The 15,867-nt window shown below is 36.7% G+C and overlaps 1 protein-coding gene across 1 annotated transcript in view; it reads right to left on the reverse strand.

Moving 5' to 3' along the window:
- UIMC1 (ubiquitin interaction motif containing 1) overlaps positions 1-15,867 on the reverse strand; it is a 78,234-nt gene that overhangs the window by 50,347 nt on the left and 12,020 nt on the right. Inside the window, exons 3-6 of the mRNA XM_070415093.1 lie at positions 10,643-10,727; positions 8,594-8,718; positions 7,764-7,869; positions 6,717-7,456 (exon numbers count right to left, since the gene is read on the reverse strand). Coding sequence (XP_070271194.1) covers positions 6,717-7,456; positions 7,764-7,869; positions 8,594-8,718; positions 10,643-10,727 — 1,056 coding nt within the window. The remainder of the gene's footprint in view (positions 1-6,716; positions 7,457-7,763; positions 7,870-8,593; positions 8,719-10,642; positions 10,728-15,867) is intronic.

A 15,867-nucleotide genomic window follows, 5' to 3' on the forward strand; every position in this document is an offset into this window, starting at 1 on the left:
AAAAAATCCTCGGGTGAGGACTAACAAAATAAATAAAAATAAAAGATCTGGTTTTTTTTTAATGAAATATAACAGATAGGGACTGGATAAGAAAAAGACTATTCTTTGATTAATGGTAGTTGTCACAAATGTCTACTCATTAAATATAGATGCACAGAAGAGCACAGAAAAAGCAGCTACTGTTAACTTAGGTGGGCTTCTGAGGAAGTGTCCCTAACTGTAAGGCTTCTTCCAATAGATGTAAAACTATTGGCTGAAGTTTAGAGGGTCTCCTAGAGGGAATAAATAACCTAAACAAGTTAGCCATCTCTCTACTACTCAGGAAAATGATGAAATATACTAAAAAACAGGAATCCCTTCAGTCAAAGGGAAGATAAAGCTGTGATCAGCAATGTAGCCATTATGAAAAATAAAGGTTGAACAAAGCTGTCAGAAGTACTAAAATACAACAGCAATAAATATGTCACCTATTTGTTTGAGCTCAGTAGAGAAAAACCAGTTTCATTCCTGAAATCTCAAAAAAGGTAAATATTGCCGAAACCGGTTTGGCTCAGTGGATAGAGCGTCGGCCTGCGGACTGAAAGGTCCCAGGTTTGATTCCGGTCAAGGGCATGTACCTGGGTTGCGGGCACATCCCCAGTAGGAGATGTGCAGGAGGCAGCTGATCGATGTTTCTCTCTCATCGATGTTTCTAACTCTCTATCTCTCTCCCTTCCTCTCTGTAAAAAATCAATAAAATATATTTAAAAAAAAAAAAAAAAAAGGTAAATACTGCCCTAGCCCATTTTGCTCAGTGGATAGAACGTTGGCCTGTAGACCTAAGGGTCCCAGGTTCAATTCCCGTCAAGGGCACATGCCTGGTCAAGGGCACATACCTGGGTTGTGGGCTTGATCCTCAGTATGGGACGTGCAAGAGGCAGCCAATCAATGGTTCTCTCTCAACATTGATGTCTCTCTCTCTCTCTCTCTCTCTCTCTCTCCCCTCTCTCTCTCCCTCTCTCTCCCCCTCTCTGAAAGCAATTTTTAAAAAATGCTTTTTTAAAAGGTAAATACTGACACCTAGTGTACATTTAATAGAATTTTACCTTCTTAGAATGATTTGTTGACTAAGCCTTAGGCTTCAGAAGCAATCAAAGCACTAAGAAGTTATAAGATACCTCCACTTCTGCCTTAGGCTAAAGCATCTCTACCTTTCCCAGAGTAAGTTTAAAAAAAAAAAATGTTGTGCACCTATTTATGCCAGGCCTATGGTAATCACTTACATGCATTATCTCCTTTAGTTCTAACAAGAAACTTTTGAGGAAATAATTAAGATTATTTTTGAAGTGAGGAAAATGCAACTTTGACAGGTTAAATAATTTGCCCAAATTCACAGACTTGGTCAAAAATGGAACTTGGGTTAAGCTTGCCGAAACCGGTTTGGCTGAGTGGATAGAGCGTCGGCCTGCGGACTGAAGGGTCCCGGGTTCGATTCCGGTCAAGGGCATGTACCTGGGTTGCGGGCACATCCCCAGTAGGAGATGTGCAGGAGGCAGCTGATCGATGTTTCTCTCTCATCGATGTTTCTAACTCTCTATCTCTCTCCCTTCCTCTCTGTGAAAAATCAATAAAATATATTTAAAAAAAAAAAAATGGAACTTGGACCTGTTTAACTCCAAAATACATGTCTAACCAGTACTGTTATATTATTTACTCCAATGATCTTCTTCCCAACCATTTCAACATATCCCAAGAATGTCTTCATTTCAATAAATCATTTTTAATTTCTAAACTTATACCTCAATAGCAGTAATTTGAAGAATATTTCATATTTCCAGAATATGAAAACAACACAGTAAAACAAGCAAACAAAATACCCCAATTTCATCAAGGTAAATTTCAACAGGGAAGCATGATAGCAATGTAACTTTAACTAAGGAAACTGTGGCCTAATCAAGACATAGCTCTCTGCCTAAAGAAATACATTAATGGGAAAAGGATAGTTTACAAAAAAAATCTACAAAAGAAAATTCAAAGATCCAGATTCAAGCAGTGTCATCAACATCATGGCCTGAGAAGTGAAAGTGAATAGACATATCATCTGGTCACCATAGAAATATCCTCTGTTGTCAGGCACTGGTAGTATATCAAATCTTTCCATAGACTAGTTGAATCATCTCTTAAAATTTCCATTTTCTGATTACTATTTCAGCTTTCCATATACCTCATCCTAGAAGGAGATACAGTAGATGATGGACCTGAGTATTCCAATCACTAAAAATGTCTCTCTTCCATAATAAATTAACAAACTGTCATTTGGTGCTCATGTCAGCTTGAAGTTTGGTTAGTCAAGTCAGTTCTCATACCCACATACAATGTGATCATTTCTGGGAAACAAATTCCAGTATCTGAACTGAAAAATTAAAGATCAGACATTGAAAAATAGTGATCACATTAATATACTACCCCCCACTTCCCTGCTGAACGGTCATCAAGATAATCACTCCATCTTCATTAACAATTTCCCCATTATCTCAGTGATGCCAGAAACCAGTTAACATCTGACTTTAAAGCTTTTATAGCCTTCATATAAAGTAAGCAATCTGCCTCAGCGTGAATATTTTTCTGAATCCCTATTTCTGGGACTACCTTGCTATCTCTATCAACCAAGTAGTCTCAAATGTGGGCAACTCAAGCGAAACCAAAATCAATAGAAAATATTTAACAAAAATATAAATTCGTTTAACCCACAATTCCTAAAAGCCAAAGACCAAGACAAGAGGTGAAATTACAATCTTAACACTTTCATTATTTGCCTATATAATTAGTAAGTTTATTGCTGTTTTTTTTTTTTTTTTTTTTTTTTTTTTTTTTTTTTTTTTTAAATATATTTTATTGATTTTTTACAGAGAGGAAGGGAGAGAGATAGAGAGTTAGAAACATCGATGAGAGAGAAACATCGACCAGCTGCCTCCTGCACATCTCCCACTGGGGATGTGCCTGCAACCCAGGTACATGCCCTTGACCGGAATCGAACCTGGGACCTTTCAGTCCGCAGGCCGACGCTCTATCTACTGAGCCAAACCGGTTTCGGCTATTGCTGTTTTTTAAAGATACTATTCTATGTTGGCAAGGCTGCAGTGATGTAGGTATTCTGATACACAGCTGGAAGGAAGGAGTATAAATTTGAGCAGCCTTTCTGAAAAGCAATCTGGCAACAAATAGCAAACCTTTATGTTCATAACTCTTTTTTTTTTTTTTAATATTTTATTGATTTTTTACAGAGAGGAAGGGAGAGAGATAGAGAGTTAGAAACATCGATGAGAGAGAAACATCGATCAGCTGCCTCCTGCACATCTCCCACCGGGGATGTGCCCGCAACCCAGGTACATGCCCTTGACCGGAATCGAACCTGGGACCCTTGAGTCCACAGGCCGATGCTCTATCCACTGAGCCAAACCGGTTTTGGCTGTTCATAACTCTTTAATCCAACATTTTTCTGGCTCCCTATCCCTAAGGATACTAATTTTAAATAAAGAAAATTTTTTTTAATATATTTTATTGATTTTTTTCAGAGAGGAAGGGAGAGAGATAGAGAGTTAGAAACATCGATGAGAGAGAAACATCGATCAGCTGCCTCCCGCACACCTCCTACTGGGGATGTGCCCGCAACCCAGGTACATGCCCTTGACCGGTTTCGGCTAAATAAAGAAAATTTTTATTCAAAAAGATTTTATCACAATCAAAATATCCAGCAATAGAAAAATAGTTTAAAAATTCATAAGCCAGAATATTAATCATTAAAAATGAAATCTATAATTTTAACATAAGAAAATGTTTACATGTTAACTTTAAAATACAAAAATATTATCTTAACCATACAAAAAACAGGTACAGAAAAAAAGAAGGAATACATCACTAGATGGTAGGATTGTGGAGGCTTTCAACCTTATTCTAAAAATTTTTGAACATTTTTCAATAGTTCTAAGTGATCTCTAAAATTAATGTTAATGACTGCGCTGGGTACTCACTAGATTGTCTGCCTGGTTTCTTTTCACTGAAAACTGCCCCTCACCCCAATCACTGCATTATAGTATCATAGCCATTTGTACAATGTGACTCATACCCACTTCAGGCCACAGCCAACTGTTCTGGTGAGAGCTATTAACATCAAATGGGCCATAAGTTCCTTTCCTAGAAATTTGAAATTGAACTGAAAGAAAGTAAATCTCCTGTAATCTGTATTTAAGTTTGAGAACTGTACAGGATCAGTATTTTCCACCTACCATGTGAAAGACAGAAGCAAAGGAAGACAGTCTGCAGGGAGGAAATGAAGTAGATACAATATAGCACTGAGATACAGAAAAATTACCAATGATTTTCTAGACTCAGTGTCTTCTCCAGGCTTGGTTACCATCCTGTTTTAAAATTTATGAGGCACCATGTGTCCTTATGATAAAGTCTTTTTTTTAATTAAGATAGCTTGATTTTATTTGTTATAACCAAATAGTACCAGTTAATAATATGTGTAGTATTTTATGGCCTGTTCATGAAGTAAAAGAACTTCACTCTATTAAAGCTAGCCACTAAGGTCTGACCACGTCCATACTATTCCCAAGACACTGTTTCAAACCTCAGAACTTGACAAGTCTAACAACTTGAGTTACAATAAATCATTGCATAGTTTATTATTTTAAGGGGAAGCATCTCTAAACTGCAAAAAACTAGGAAACGAAACATGTTATTATAAACATAACCTTTCATTTGAAAAAGAGTCAAGTCACTAAAAGTACTTTTAGGAAAAATGCTTTCTCTTCACATACAGCAATTTTTCCATAATGTGGATGAAGAAAATGCTAGGCAAGAATGATTCCCAAAAGGTACTCTCAGTGAATGACCTTCCAGTCCCTTAGAACTACCATTTACCAAATGTCCTAAGCATTATACTAGGCACTTTACACAATTCACTTTAATCATTAAACTAATGACTTGCTATTCCCATGTTACAGATGTAAAAAACAGATTCAGAGGGTTAAATGGTTTGCTCAAAGGTACAGTTACTAAAACAAAAATGTCAAAATTCAAACTTCAAATCCATACTCTGTGCACTATGCTTGCTATGAAATTTCTCATAGCTACCATTTCTAGAACCCTTATCATAAGAGACAGAACAAATAGGGTAACAGCAAAACAAAACTGAAAACAGAAATAGCAACAAGGAACAGTATAGTCATAAAAAAGAATACTCTTTCTATTTATAGTGTATAAAGAGTTTAAAATCATATAACTGCTTTTATAATATTCAGAGAACAAAACTGAATATAAGCTTTCATATATAATACAATCTAGGTATGTCAGAAAAAAAAACTAAAAAGGCAACCTAAATGTCCCCAAAAAAGGGACTGTTTTCAGTAAATTATAGAAAATTACCACAAGCAAAATTGGAAATAGACCATTATGTATTATGTGTGTGTGAGGGGGCGCGGGGGGGGGGGGGGGGGAATAAACTGGAAAACTACATGTGTTTCATATCACCCTAATACATAAAGAATGCCTATAAACCACTAAGAAAAAGATGGTCAAAAAGAAAAATGCCTGTAAGATCTAAACACAGAAAAGGAAATACAAATGAGTCTCAACTATACACATAGTAAGAAAAATGAAAATTACTATTACATTGAGGTAATATTTTTCATCTCTCAGATTAACAAAGATCAAGAGGTCCTAATAACAATGTATTGGTATGGGTATGGGGAAGCTTGTACTCATACATTGCAATGAGTGTAAATTTATACAACCCCTATCAATAAGCAATTTGACAATAGCTAACAAAACTGTACATGCATACATATTTTGACCCACCAATTGTATCTACAATAAATTATTGTACAAATATCTTCCATGTGAATGAAACATCTTCTGTACAACAGAAATCACTGCAGTAGTAGTAAATACTGGTAACAACCTAAATGTCCACCAACAGCAGCATTGGATAAAATAAAACTCATCTATACATGGTGTATTACACATCCAAAAAAGAGAGAAACTCTCATATGTACTGTTATGGAATGATCTCATAGAGATATTAAATGAAAGAAGCACAATGCAGAATAATGTGTAGAGTATACCGTGACCTGGGTAAAGGAAGGTGCTTTACTAGTACTACATAAAATCTCTTGAAAAGACACACTAGAAAACTAGTCATAAAGGTTGACTCCAGGGAGGAAACTGGTTGGCTGGGGATAGGGACAGAGGACAGATAGTTCATTTATATCTTTTTAAATTTTGAGCCATGTGAACACTGTTACCCATTCAAAAACTAAACTTTTTAAAACTAATGTAAATTTTAAAACACACAAAAAATAAATTATGGTACATTCATATTATAAAATGTTTTCCAGTATAGTTAATAAATAAAAAAAGATCTAAGGTAAACTATTAAGTGGGGAAAAGGAACAAAGCTTATACAAAAGAGTTTCCATTTTGTTGAAAAAGTAAACAAAAAAAAATATTTTTATATGCACAGAAATATGCCTCTCTAGGTGCTGGGATTATGGGTAACTTTTTCTTCTTTACACTCTTTTGTCCTTTCCTAATTTTCTATAATGGGCATGTGTTTCATTAAAAATAAAGGGGGGGGGGAGGGAATATAGGGGGAAAAACACAAAAAGCATAGCTAAAATCTTTATTTAATCTGTGAATAAATCATCCTTAATCACAGTATCACTGACCCTTACCTGACCATGACTGGTTGCTGGTTCTTCTTTCAACAAAAGTTTCTCTTTCAAGCTTTTAATTGGACTTTCTTGGAAATCCTTGGTTTCTGAGTGCCAGACAGATGCCCTAGACTCTTGCCTCTCCTCCTCTTTGTCTTCATCTGCCATATCTTCTGAGATGCCTTCATTTTTTTCACTAGCCTGATTTCCTTGGCCACATTCATTCTGGATCAGAGAAGGAGGTCTAGGTAACACTGGTTCCCCAAATCCTTTTTTTTTAAAGAGCTGCCTCTGAGCCATTTTCAGGCTCTTTTGATAAACCTCCAACTGGCAGAGAATGACCTTGGTATACTGGTTAGGGTCTATTCCAGCTGGGCAAAATGGAATACCCCAGAAGTAGTGCACAGTGCCCCCACTGTTCTGGATACCTTTGGCATCTGCTGAGGCAGGCAGAAAGTGCCTAGATGTGTCCCCCCTACCCTGGGCAGCTTCATGAAAATCACATCCTCTCCCAGTACTTTCCTGTGGCTTCCCACACTGTGTGTGCTCAGCCAAGTGACCAGTGCATCTGTCAAAACATTTAACGTTCTCATTCTCAACCACTGGCTGGCTTGACTGGTCCCAGCTTCCTGAGCTGCCAGAGACCGGCTCCTCTTCAGTGTTTTCAGTGTGGTCCCAAGGCTCCTCTCTTTTCTCAGCCTCGTTTCCCTGACTGATATGTGAGCCTTTAAACAGTGATGGAGGTGCCAGCTGCCATATGCCTGTAGGTATTTGAGAAAAAGTAGGGCTAAGGACAAACTTTTTTATTAAGAGGGCTTGGTAAGTTCTCACTTACCAAGAACTACATAATGTGGGTAAAAAGGCTCTTCTTTGGGTTTAACCAACTGTTGGCTTTTCCTTGGAGATAAAGTATGCTGGATATTAGTGATATCTCAACTACTTTCTGATTTAACCTCTTTAATACCACCAAAGAAATTTAGGGAATTTCTGTATATCTACTGTCAGTATGAGATCCCTGTGATATGGTTATATTTGATGAGTGCAGGGAGTCAGAACAGGGAGACATGCCTTCAGTGGTCCCAGAGTCTGTGGTTTTCTCTTGCTGGGATTGTGAAGATGGTCCAATGGCCAGAGCTCGAGATCTGGTAGCAGAAGCATCAGAAAGCCGGCAACTCTGAAACAAGTAATCCAAACAAGATCAGGTTTATTATTAAAATAGCTACACATGAAGGGTCACAGGAACGACAAAAAGGGGAGGCCACTGTCCCTAAGAGATGCTCCTCTTTAAAATGTAGATGCACAATTCAAATGAATTCCACAATGCATACTGAATGCTTACTACGTGCAAATAACTATCCTAGGTTCTATACTAAACCCTTTTCTAATATAGGGAAGTAGATGGCTTAAATGGCTCAGGACCTGTCACTGGCAAATATCCTTCATATTTAAAATAATTTCAATTACACTTATTCAAATCATAATTTAACAATATTTGAAACATTTTAAAACTGCCCATTCTTTCTCTCTGTAACCCACCTCTAGCTCTCATTCTCTTTGTTCTCTCTACAAAATAGGGGAGGTAAGTACTTTATCTTGCCCCTTTTGGTTTCTTGTTAATAGGTCATTCTTTTCAGAAGCTGCCAACTACTATGGTTCTCTTAAGCCATGGACTGAAAATCTGTGAGATGGAAGAAAACTCTTTCATACAGAATTAGCAAAACACTTCAAATTAGGTTTATCAACAATTCAACATGGGCTTTAAAAATTGTGGGAATATTTATTAGTTGAAAATCCTACGAACTACTACAGCATTAGTTTCTAATGCAACCATAACACTGTAAAAGAAAAAGAATTTTACTTATCAATCCTCACAAACTTTTTCTGCATAGCATGCTTACATTTAGGCTTTCTGCAATGGCTTTCCTCAAGAGCTCCTCTTCTTCCTCCTCCTGGCTGTTCACTTCTCTAGCTTCCTGCTCACTCATTTTGAGAGCTAGAGCAAACTGTTCTTCTTCTGTCATTTCTGTAGAAGAGCAGGGAAAGAGAGGGGAGGGATAGCACAAACAATGAATAAGCATGGAGGCAAGGAATAGAATTATTAAACTTTTCAAGTGAAGATACTACAGACCATGTAATACAATTTTATAATCTTATAAATGAGGAAAGTCCCAAAAAGTAAGGTATTGGCCAAGATCGGCAGCAGAAGTTACAAGAATCCTGGATTAACTAGACTGTGAGCTCCTATGAAGGCAGTTTGTGCCTATTTTGTTCACTGTTGTATCTTCAGCATACAGGGGTAGGCAAAAGTAGGTTTACAGTTGTGAGTACGTGAAACAGTTTATTCTTGTATTATTTCTTATTTACTAATTACTGTATTATTTATTATCATTAATCTACTTTTGTCCACCTCTATATAAAAAAGAATACCTAGCAACTGGTAGATACTCAAATATTTGGTGAATGAATAAACAGGAACCAGCTTTCAGGGCTTTTTGCTACATACCAATCACACTACTTTATGCTCGACATTTAACCAGAATAATTTACTCGATCAGAATCCTCTTGATGGGACCGTTTACACAGTAGAAAAGACCTTCCCTAGTGACCAGAATGTGATCTCCAAACATCATTTCCTATTAAAAGCAACTGGCATACCTAGGAGAAATGGCTGATTCAAAGTCTGTAATAGAAATGTAGAAGATGAGCTAGAGTACCTGTCATATTTGTGAGCAAGGAAGCTCTAAGACATTACCAGGGTCATATCAAAAAAATTTAAGAGCCAAAGTAAAAAGGTTCTCCCTGGCCAAAACTAGAACTAGAATATCGATAGAAATAATGAATTAAAACACATTAAATATGTTTGAATCCCAGAGTTCATAATGATACTTAAAAAAAAACACAGCCAACTGATCACTGTTAAAGAATGTTAGTGAATCAATTATTTTTGCAACTGGTAAAGGATAAATAATGTCACTGTCAGGCGCATACAGTGGTGGTATGGTTTGCTATTAAAGTTCAGGAGAGCCCATCCGGTGTGGCTCAGTGGTTGAGCATCAATCTATGAACCAGGAGGGCAAGGTTTGAATCCCGGTGAGGGCACATGCCCGGGGTGCGGGCTTGGTCCCCAGTCGGGGGCGTGCAGGAGGCAGCCAATCAATGATTCTCTCTCATCATTGATATTTCTCTTTCTCTCCCTTTCTCTCTGAAATCAATAAAAATATATTTAAAATAATCATAGTCAAATTATGTGTTATTATATATTATTTAAAGAAACACAAAACTTCAATTTCAATTATCAAACTCAATCATTTGATGTATATTTTACTGACAACACAGAGCCACATAACTTGACAAAACCACCATTAAAATTTTTTTTAACCACTCAGAATTAAAAGGACACTCTCATTCACTAGTTACTTTCTCTTATTTTCACATATCAACATGTTCTAAGACTAAAGTTCAATTAACACTGCTGTTGACTAAAACATTTTACCTTACCTCTCTACTAGATAAAAATTCAACCAGAAGAAAAAATAGAAAAAAAATTAGAATCACACCTGGGAGCATGCTCCCTTAAGGAAAATGTCAGCAAGTTTCAACCTTGTCAGCATTAAATATTACCTTATCAAATGATTCTGCTAAGCTAAACAAGAGAAGTACAAAATTTGTGTGAAGCTGATTATGCTGGTTATAATTTACAATAAATAACATCTCCCAACATTCAGGTTAACCTCCCACTAAGACATGCAAACAGACTGTTGACTGTTAATAATCCAGAACACAAAACTAGATAGTATATATCTAGAAAACTTGTATAATTTGTGAGTACTTAAAAAGGCTAAAAGAGAACATTTCATATAACAATGGAAAAAATAAAGACTTTCTCCTTTTTTTGGTACAACACTATGACTTATAATTTCTAATCAATTCTGAAAACAAAAACATACGTGCAATTTTTCTTTTAGCCAAACACTTTGCTCTATTCAACTGTTTTGTCTTCATCTTCTCCAATCCATTTTCCTCCTGTGGTTCCTGTTTCAAAACAAAGAAATATGATCAGGAGAGCTACCATTAAAAGTAATACTCTTTCCATCTCCTCTACAGCCAGGAGGCTGCTGAGGCTCTGAAGAATCAGCAGTTGTAAACATTCACAGAAAACATCAGTAAAAGATCCTTTACAGTACTGCCCTGGCCAGGTGGCTCAGTTGGTTGGAGCGTTGTCTCACACACAAAAAGGTTTCAGGTTTGATTCCAGTCAGGACACATACCTAGGTTTTGGGTACAATCCCTGGGTGAGGTGCATTCAGGAGGCAACCAATCAAAGTTTCTCTTTCATATCAATGCTTTTCTCTCCCTTCCTCTCTCTCTAAAATCAGTTTTTAAAAAAAAAAAAAAAAGATCCTTTACAGTACCAAAAAAAATGTAGATCTAGAACCAATAAATATCACAAAAATAAAAAATATTTAACATACTGACATTATCTGTCATACACATGCTCATGTAAAAAGTGGACTATCTGCAAAATAGTAGTAAGCATGCTACCCAAGTTCAGAAAAGGCTTGAAAGTTTAAAAATCACCCTGGCTGGTATTGCTCAATGGCTAGAGCATCGGCCCACGCACCAATAGGTTGTGGGTTCAATTCCCAACCAAGGGCACATAGCTGGGTTGCAGGTTCAATCGCCGATTATGCCTATGCAAAAGACAACCAATCCATATGTTTCTCTCACATCAATGTTTCTCTCTCTCTCTCTCTGCCCCTCCCTCCCTCTCTCTTTAAAAATCAATAGAAAAAATATCCTTGGATGAGGATTAACCAAAAAAAGAAAAGTTTAAAAAATAATGTTTTAACTCAGTGCAAATTTTTTTAATCAGTACATCAAAAAGCAAGAGAACAACTTGAAGAAAGTATGCAACACATTTGTCAGACAAAGGGCTAATTTTCCTCTTATAGTCATACACTGCATAATCATTTCACTCAACAACATACTGCATATATTACAGTGGTCTCATAAGATTATAATGGAGCTGAAAAATTCCTATCACTGAGTGACATCATAGCCAATGCAACATCGTACACAACATATTACATGTTTTGATGATGCTGGTGTAAACAAATCTACACTGCTGCCAGTCATATAAAAGCATAGTACATACTACCTTCTATCTACATATATAAAAGGCTAAGTGACCAACCGTACGTCCATCTGACCGGTACATATGATGTGCACTGGCAATTTAAAAATAAACATTAACTCGCACATGCGCGATACATATAAAGCTCTCACTGGCGCGTTTAAAAGGCTAAGTGACCAACCTGACACTTCCATTATAGATCAAGGGTGAATAGCGATACTAAAATATTTCTTCTAATTAATTGTCTTTCACTGTGCACGAATCTGTGCACCGGGCCACAAGTTGTATATAGTACATAATACTTGATAATGGTAATAAACGACTATGTTACTGGTTTATGTATTTACTATAATTTTTGTTGTTATTTTAGAGCAGGGGTCCTCAAACTTTTTAAACAGGGGGCCAGTTCACTGTCCCTCAGACCATTGGAGGGCCGGACTATAGTTTAAAAAAAAACTATGAACAAATTCTTATGCACACTGCATATATCTTATTTTGAAATAAAAAAACAAAACAGGAACAAATACTATTTGTATTTGCATGTGGCCTGCGGGCCTTAGTTTGAGGACCCGTTTTAGAGTATATTCCTTCTACTTACCAAAAAAGTTTGCTGTAAAACAGTATGCCATGTTACACCAGCAGTAACCTCATACATCTTGTGCTTACCATATATCTTGATTGCATCATTTTCTCTTGTTCTTGATTAATCTTGTGCTGTTTTATATAGTAACATGCTGTACAAGTTTGTAGCCCATGAGCAATAGGCTATACCAGTGGTCAGCAAACTCAGTAGTCAACAGAGCCAAATATCAACAGTACAACGATTGAAATTTCTTTTGAGAGCCAAATTTTTTAAACTTAAACTATATAGGTAGGTACATTGTTATTAACTTAATTAGGGTACTCCTAAGGCTTAGGAAGAGCCACACTCAAGGGGCCAAAGAGCCACATGTGGCTCACGAGCCGCAGTTTGCCGACCACGGGACTATACCATATAGCCTAAGGTGTGTAAGATTAGGTTTGTGTAAATCTAGGTTTGTGTAAGTACACTCTATGATATTCACAGAATGAGATCTCCTACAATGCGTTTCTCAGAATGTGATGTTAAGTGGTACATGACTATATATAAAGACCTCTTACAAATCAATTAACAAAACAATATTTAGCCTCTTCCCATAGGAAAAGACATGTTAAGACACTTCCTATGCCGAAACGGGTTTGGCTCAGTGGATAGAGCATCGGCCTGCAGACTGAAAGGTCCCAGGTTCGATTCCAGTCAAGGGCATGTACCTGGGTTGCGGGCACATCCCCGGTGGGAGATGTGCAGGAGGCGGCTGATCGATGTTTCTCATCGATGTTTCTAACTCTCTATCTCTCTCCCTTCCTCTCTGTAAAAAGTCAATAAAATATATTTTAAAAAAAAAAAAAAAGACACTTCCTAGAAAAACATACACAAGGGACTCACCCTATATAATAAAGAGGTAATATGCAAATTGACCATCACTTCAACACACTAGATGGCCGCCCCCATGTGGACACAAAATGGCCAGCAGGGGAGGGCAGTTGTGGGCAATCAGGCCTTCAGGGGAGGGCAGTTGTGGGTGATCAGGCCAGCAGGGGAAGGCAGTTGGGGGCAATCAGGCCTGCAGGGGAGGGCAGTTAGGAGTGACCGGGCCAGCAGAGGAGGGCAGTTGGGGGCAACCAGCCCTGCAGGGGCGGGCAGTTGGGGGGGACCAGGTCTGCAGGGGAGGGCAGTTAGAGGTGACCAGGCTGGCAGGGGAGGGAAGTTAGGGACAACTGGGCCAGCAGGGGAGCAGTTAGGCATCAATCAGGCTGGCAGGGGAGTGGTTAGGGAGTGATCAGGCTGGCAGGCAGAAGAGGTTAGGGGCAACCAGGCAGGCAAGCAGGTGAGTGGTTGGGAGCCAACAGTCCTGGAATGTGAGTTAGGCCCATCAGGATCGGGCCTAAACAGGCAGTCGGACATCCCTCGAGGGGTCCCAGATTGGAGAGGGTGCAGGCTGGGCTGAGGGACACACACACACCCCCTGCACGAATTTCATGCACCGGGCCTGTAGTAAGTATATGAAAAGATGCTCAATTTCACTTTGGAAATGCAAATCAAAACAATTATATAGATACTATATTTCTTTTACCAATACTAGGTGAAAATTAAAATGTTTTATAAAACTCTTACTGTGGGGAAACAGGTACTCTCATACCACTGATGGGATATAATGGATACAATATTCTAGTTTAGAGAACAAATTGGAAATAACCTCAAAAATCATAAATATACACCACACTCTTTGTCCAGCAATATACTTCTAGGAATTTATTCTACAGATATTTAACCTCTTTGTGAATAATTATGTTCACAGTGGAAAGTTTTGTCATTGTAAAAGACTGTAAACAACCTCAATCAATGCTGCTAAAAGTATGATCTATAGGTGAAAATCAGCACACTGATTGTTGCTAGTCTGCAACAAAATAAGCACAGAAATTGAGAATAAGCATTTAGAAACTTTTACAGCAATATGACATTGCTACAACATCCATGCAGGATAAGAGAATTTACACAGTGAAAGCTGCAGACTAAGGCATTTGCAAAAACACCAATTTATAATATATGCTGTTTTAAAGTTAGTTATTTATTAAAATTCAAAGTCTATAAATATCTGAGAAAATATAGATTTATTTATAATTTATATTAACTATATTTTTAATCAAGCCCATTTTTAAAGTTATACTTTAATACTACTAGCTAAACAAAAAAAAGTAAACTTTATATTATTTATTTTAAATCCTAATTTATAGATTCCAAACAAGCTTCACTGGACTTTCATCATCAAGAAAAAAACAAATCTTTCTGAAATAGCAGTAGCAGTAAAAAAAAAAAAATAATAATAATGATCCAAGTAATTGTGAAGACATAAAGGGCAAAAGTTTACTTCTAGTTTTACTCAGAAGTATAATCCTTCACATACTGAGTTCAGTTTTGAACCCACAATTGATGGTGTATATAACAATCAGAGTGTCTTATTTCTAAATACATACTAACTAAAAAACTATGAAAACTTAAACATTTATATAGAAAACAAAGTTCAAAATAAATTTTAAAATCTGAGTATTAAATTAATAAGCTCACACAGATGCTTAATACTTCATATATAAACATTAGTACTTTATGGATTTCTTATAAATACTATATTTACTAAGACAAAAAAACTATATACAAAGAAATTAAAGATGGCAAAGTTGTCTACTTGGAAATAATGGGTGAGTCTGAGGCAAAGAAGGTAGCTCAAGTACCATATTCCAATGGCAACATAGCTTAATATATTCAGAAGGCAGATCATGATATGGAAGACCAATTAATAAAATAAATAAAGCTAGCAACATATTTTCATTGCAACCCCATGAGTGCACAGATATTGGCAACTCAGCAGTACTTTTAGGAAATGTGTGATGAGCTTGACGGTAGAAAAATTCTTTCAGCTTTATTTTTGACAAACATTAAGTTCTGAACTGTTAAAAACCATAAAGGGTTAAACTTTTACTTTTTATGAAGCCAGGAGTAACAACAGGAAAATTTCCGAGATTAAGGAACTTGTGCCAGAATGTTAATCAACATTCCATTACTGAAAAATACCAGCCAAACTACTGTGCATAGTAGAAATTATAAATTACATAAAGACTAAGGCTAATGCCCTCAATTCAATAATATTTTCTTCATTGTGTGATATGTAAATGGATCATAAACAACTGTTATTACTTGCTAAGATATGATGTAAGATTAAAGGGAAAAATTCTGTGGAGAATTCTGAACTACAAAATGAATGCTGTTTCTGCAACTTTTTAACCTACAAAAAGTGAACAATTTCAAGTATTACCACATTAACTTTAGATTAAAATCTTTAATGTTAATATCTATAAAAGAATCTGCTAAGATATAGGACATATTCACTGAATAAGCTCTCTTTTCATACAAAAAACATTGCAGCAGTGCCTAAGCAAAGGACTGGAGAAAAATGCTTCTGG

Source organism: Myotis yumanensis, unplaced genomic scaffold (assembly GCF_028538775.1).
Source record: "Myotis yumanensis isolate MYYU_CA2020_CCGP unplaced genomic scaffold, mMyoYum1.0.hap1 SCAF_5, whole genome shotgun sequence".
In the NCBI taxonomy this organism is placed as follows: domain Eukaryota; kingdom Metazoa; phylum Chordata; class Mammalia; order Chiroptera; family Vespertilionidae; genus Myotis; species Myotis yumanensis.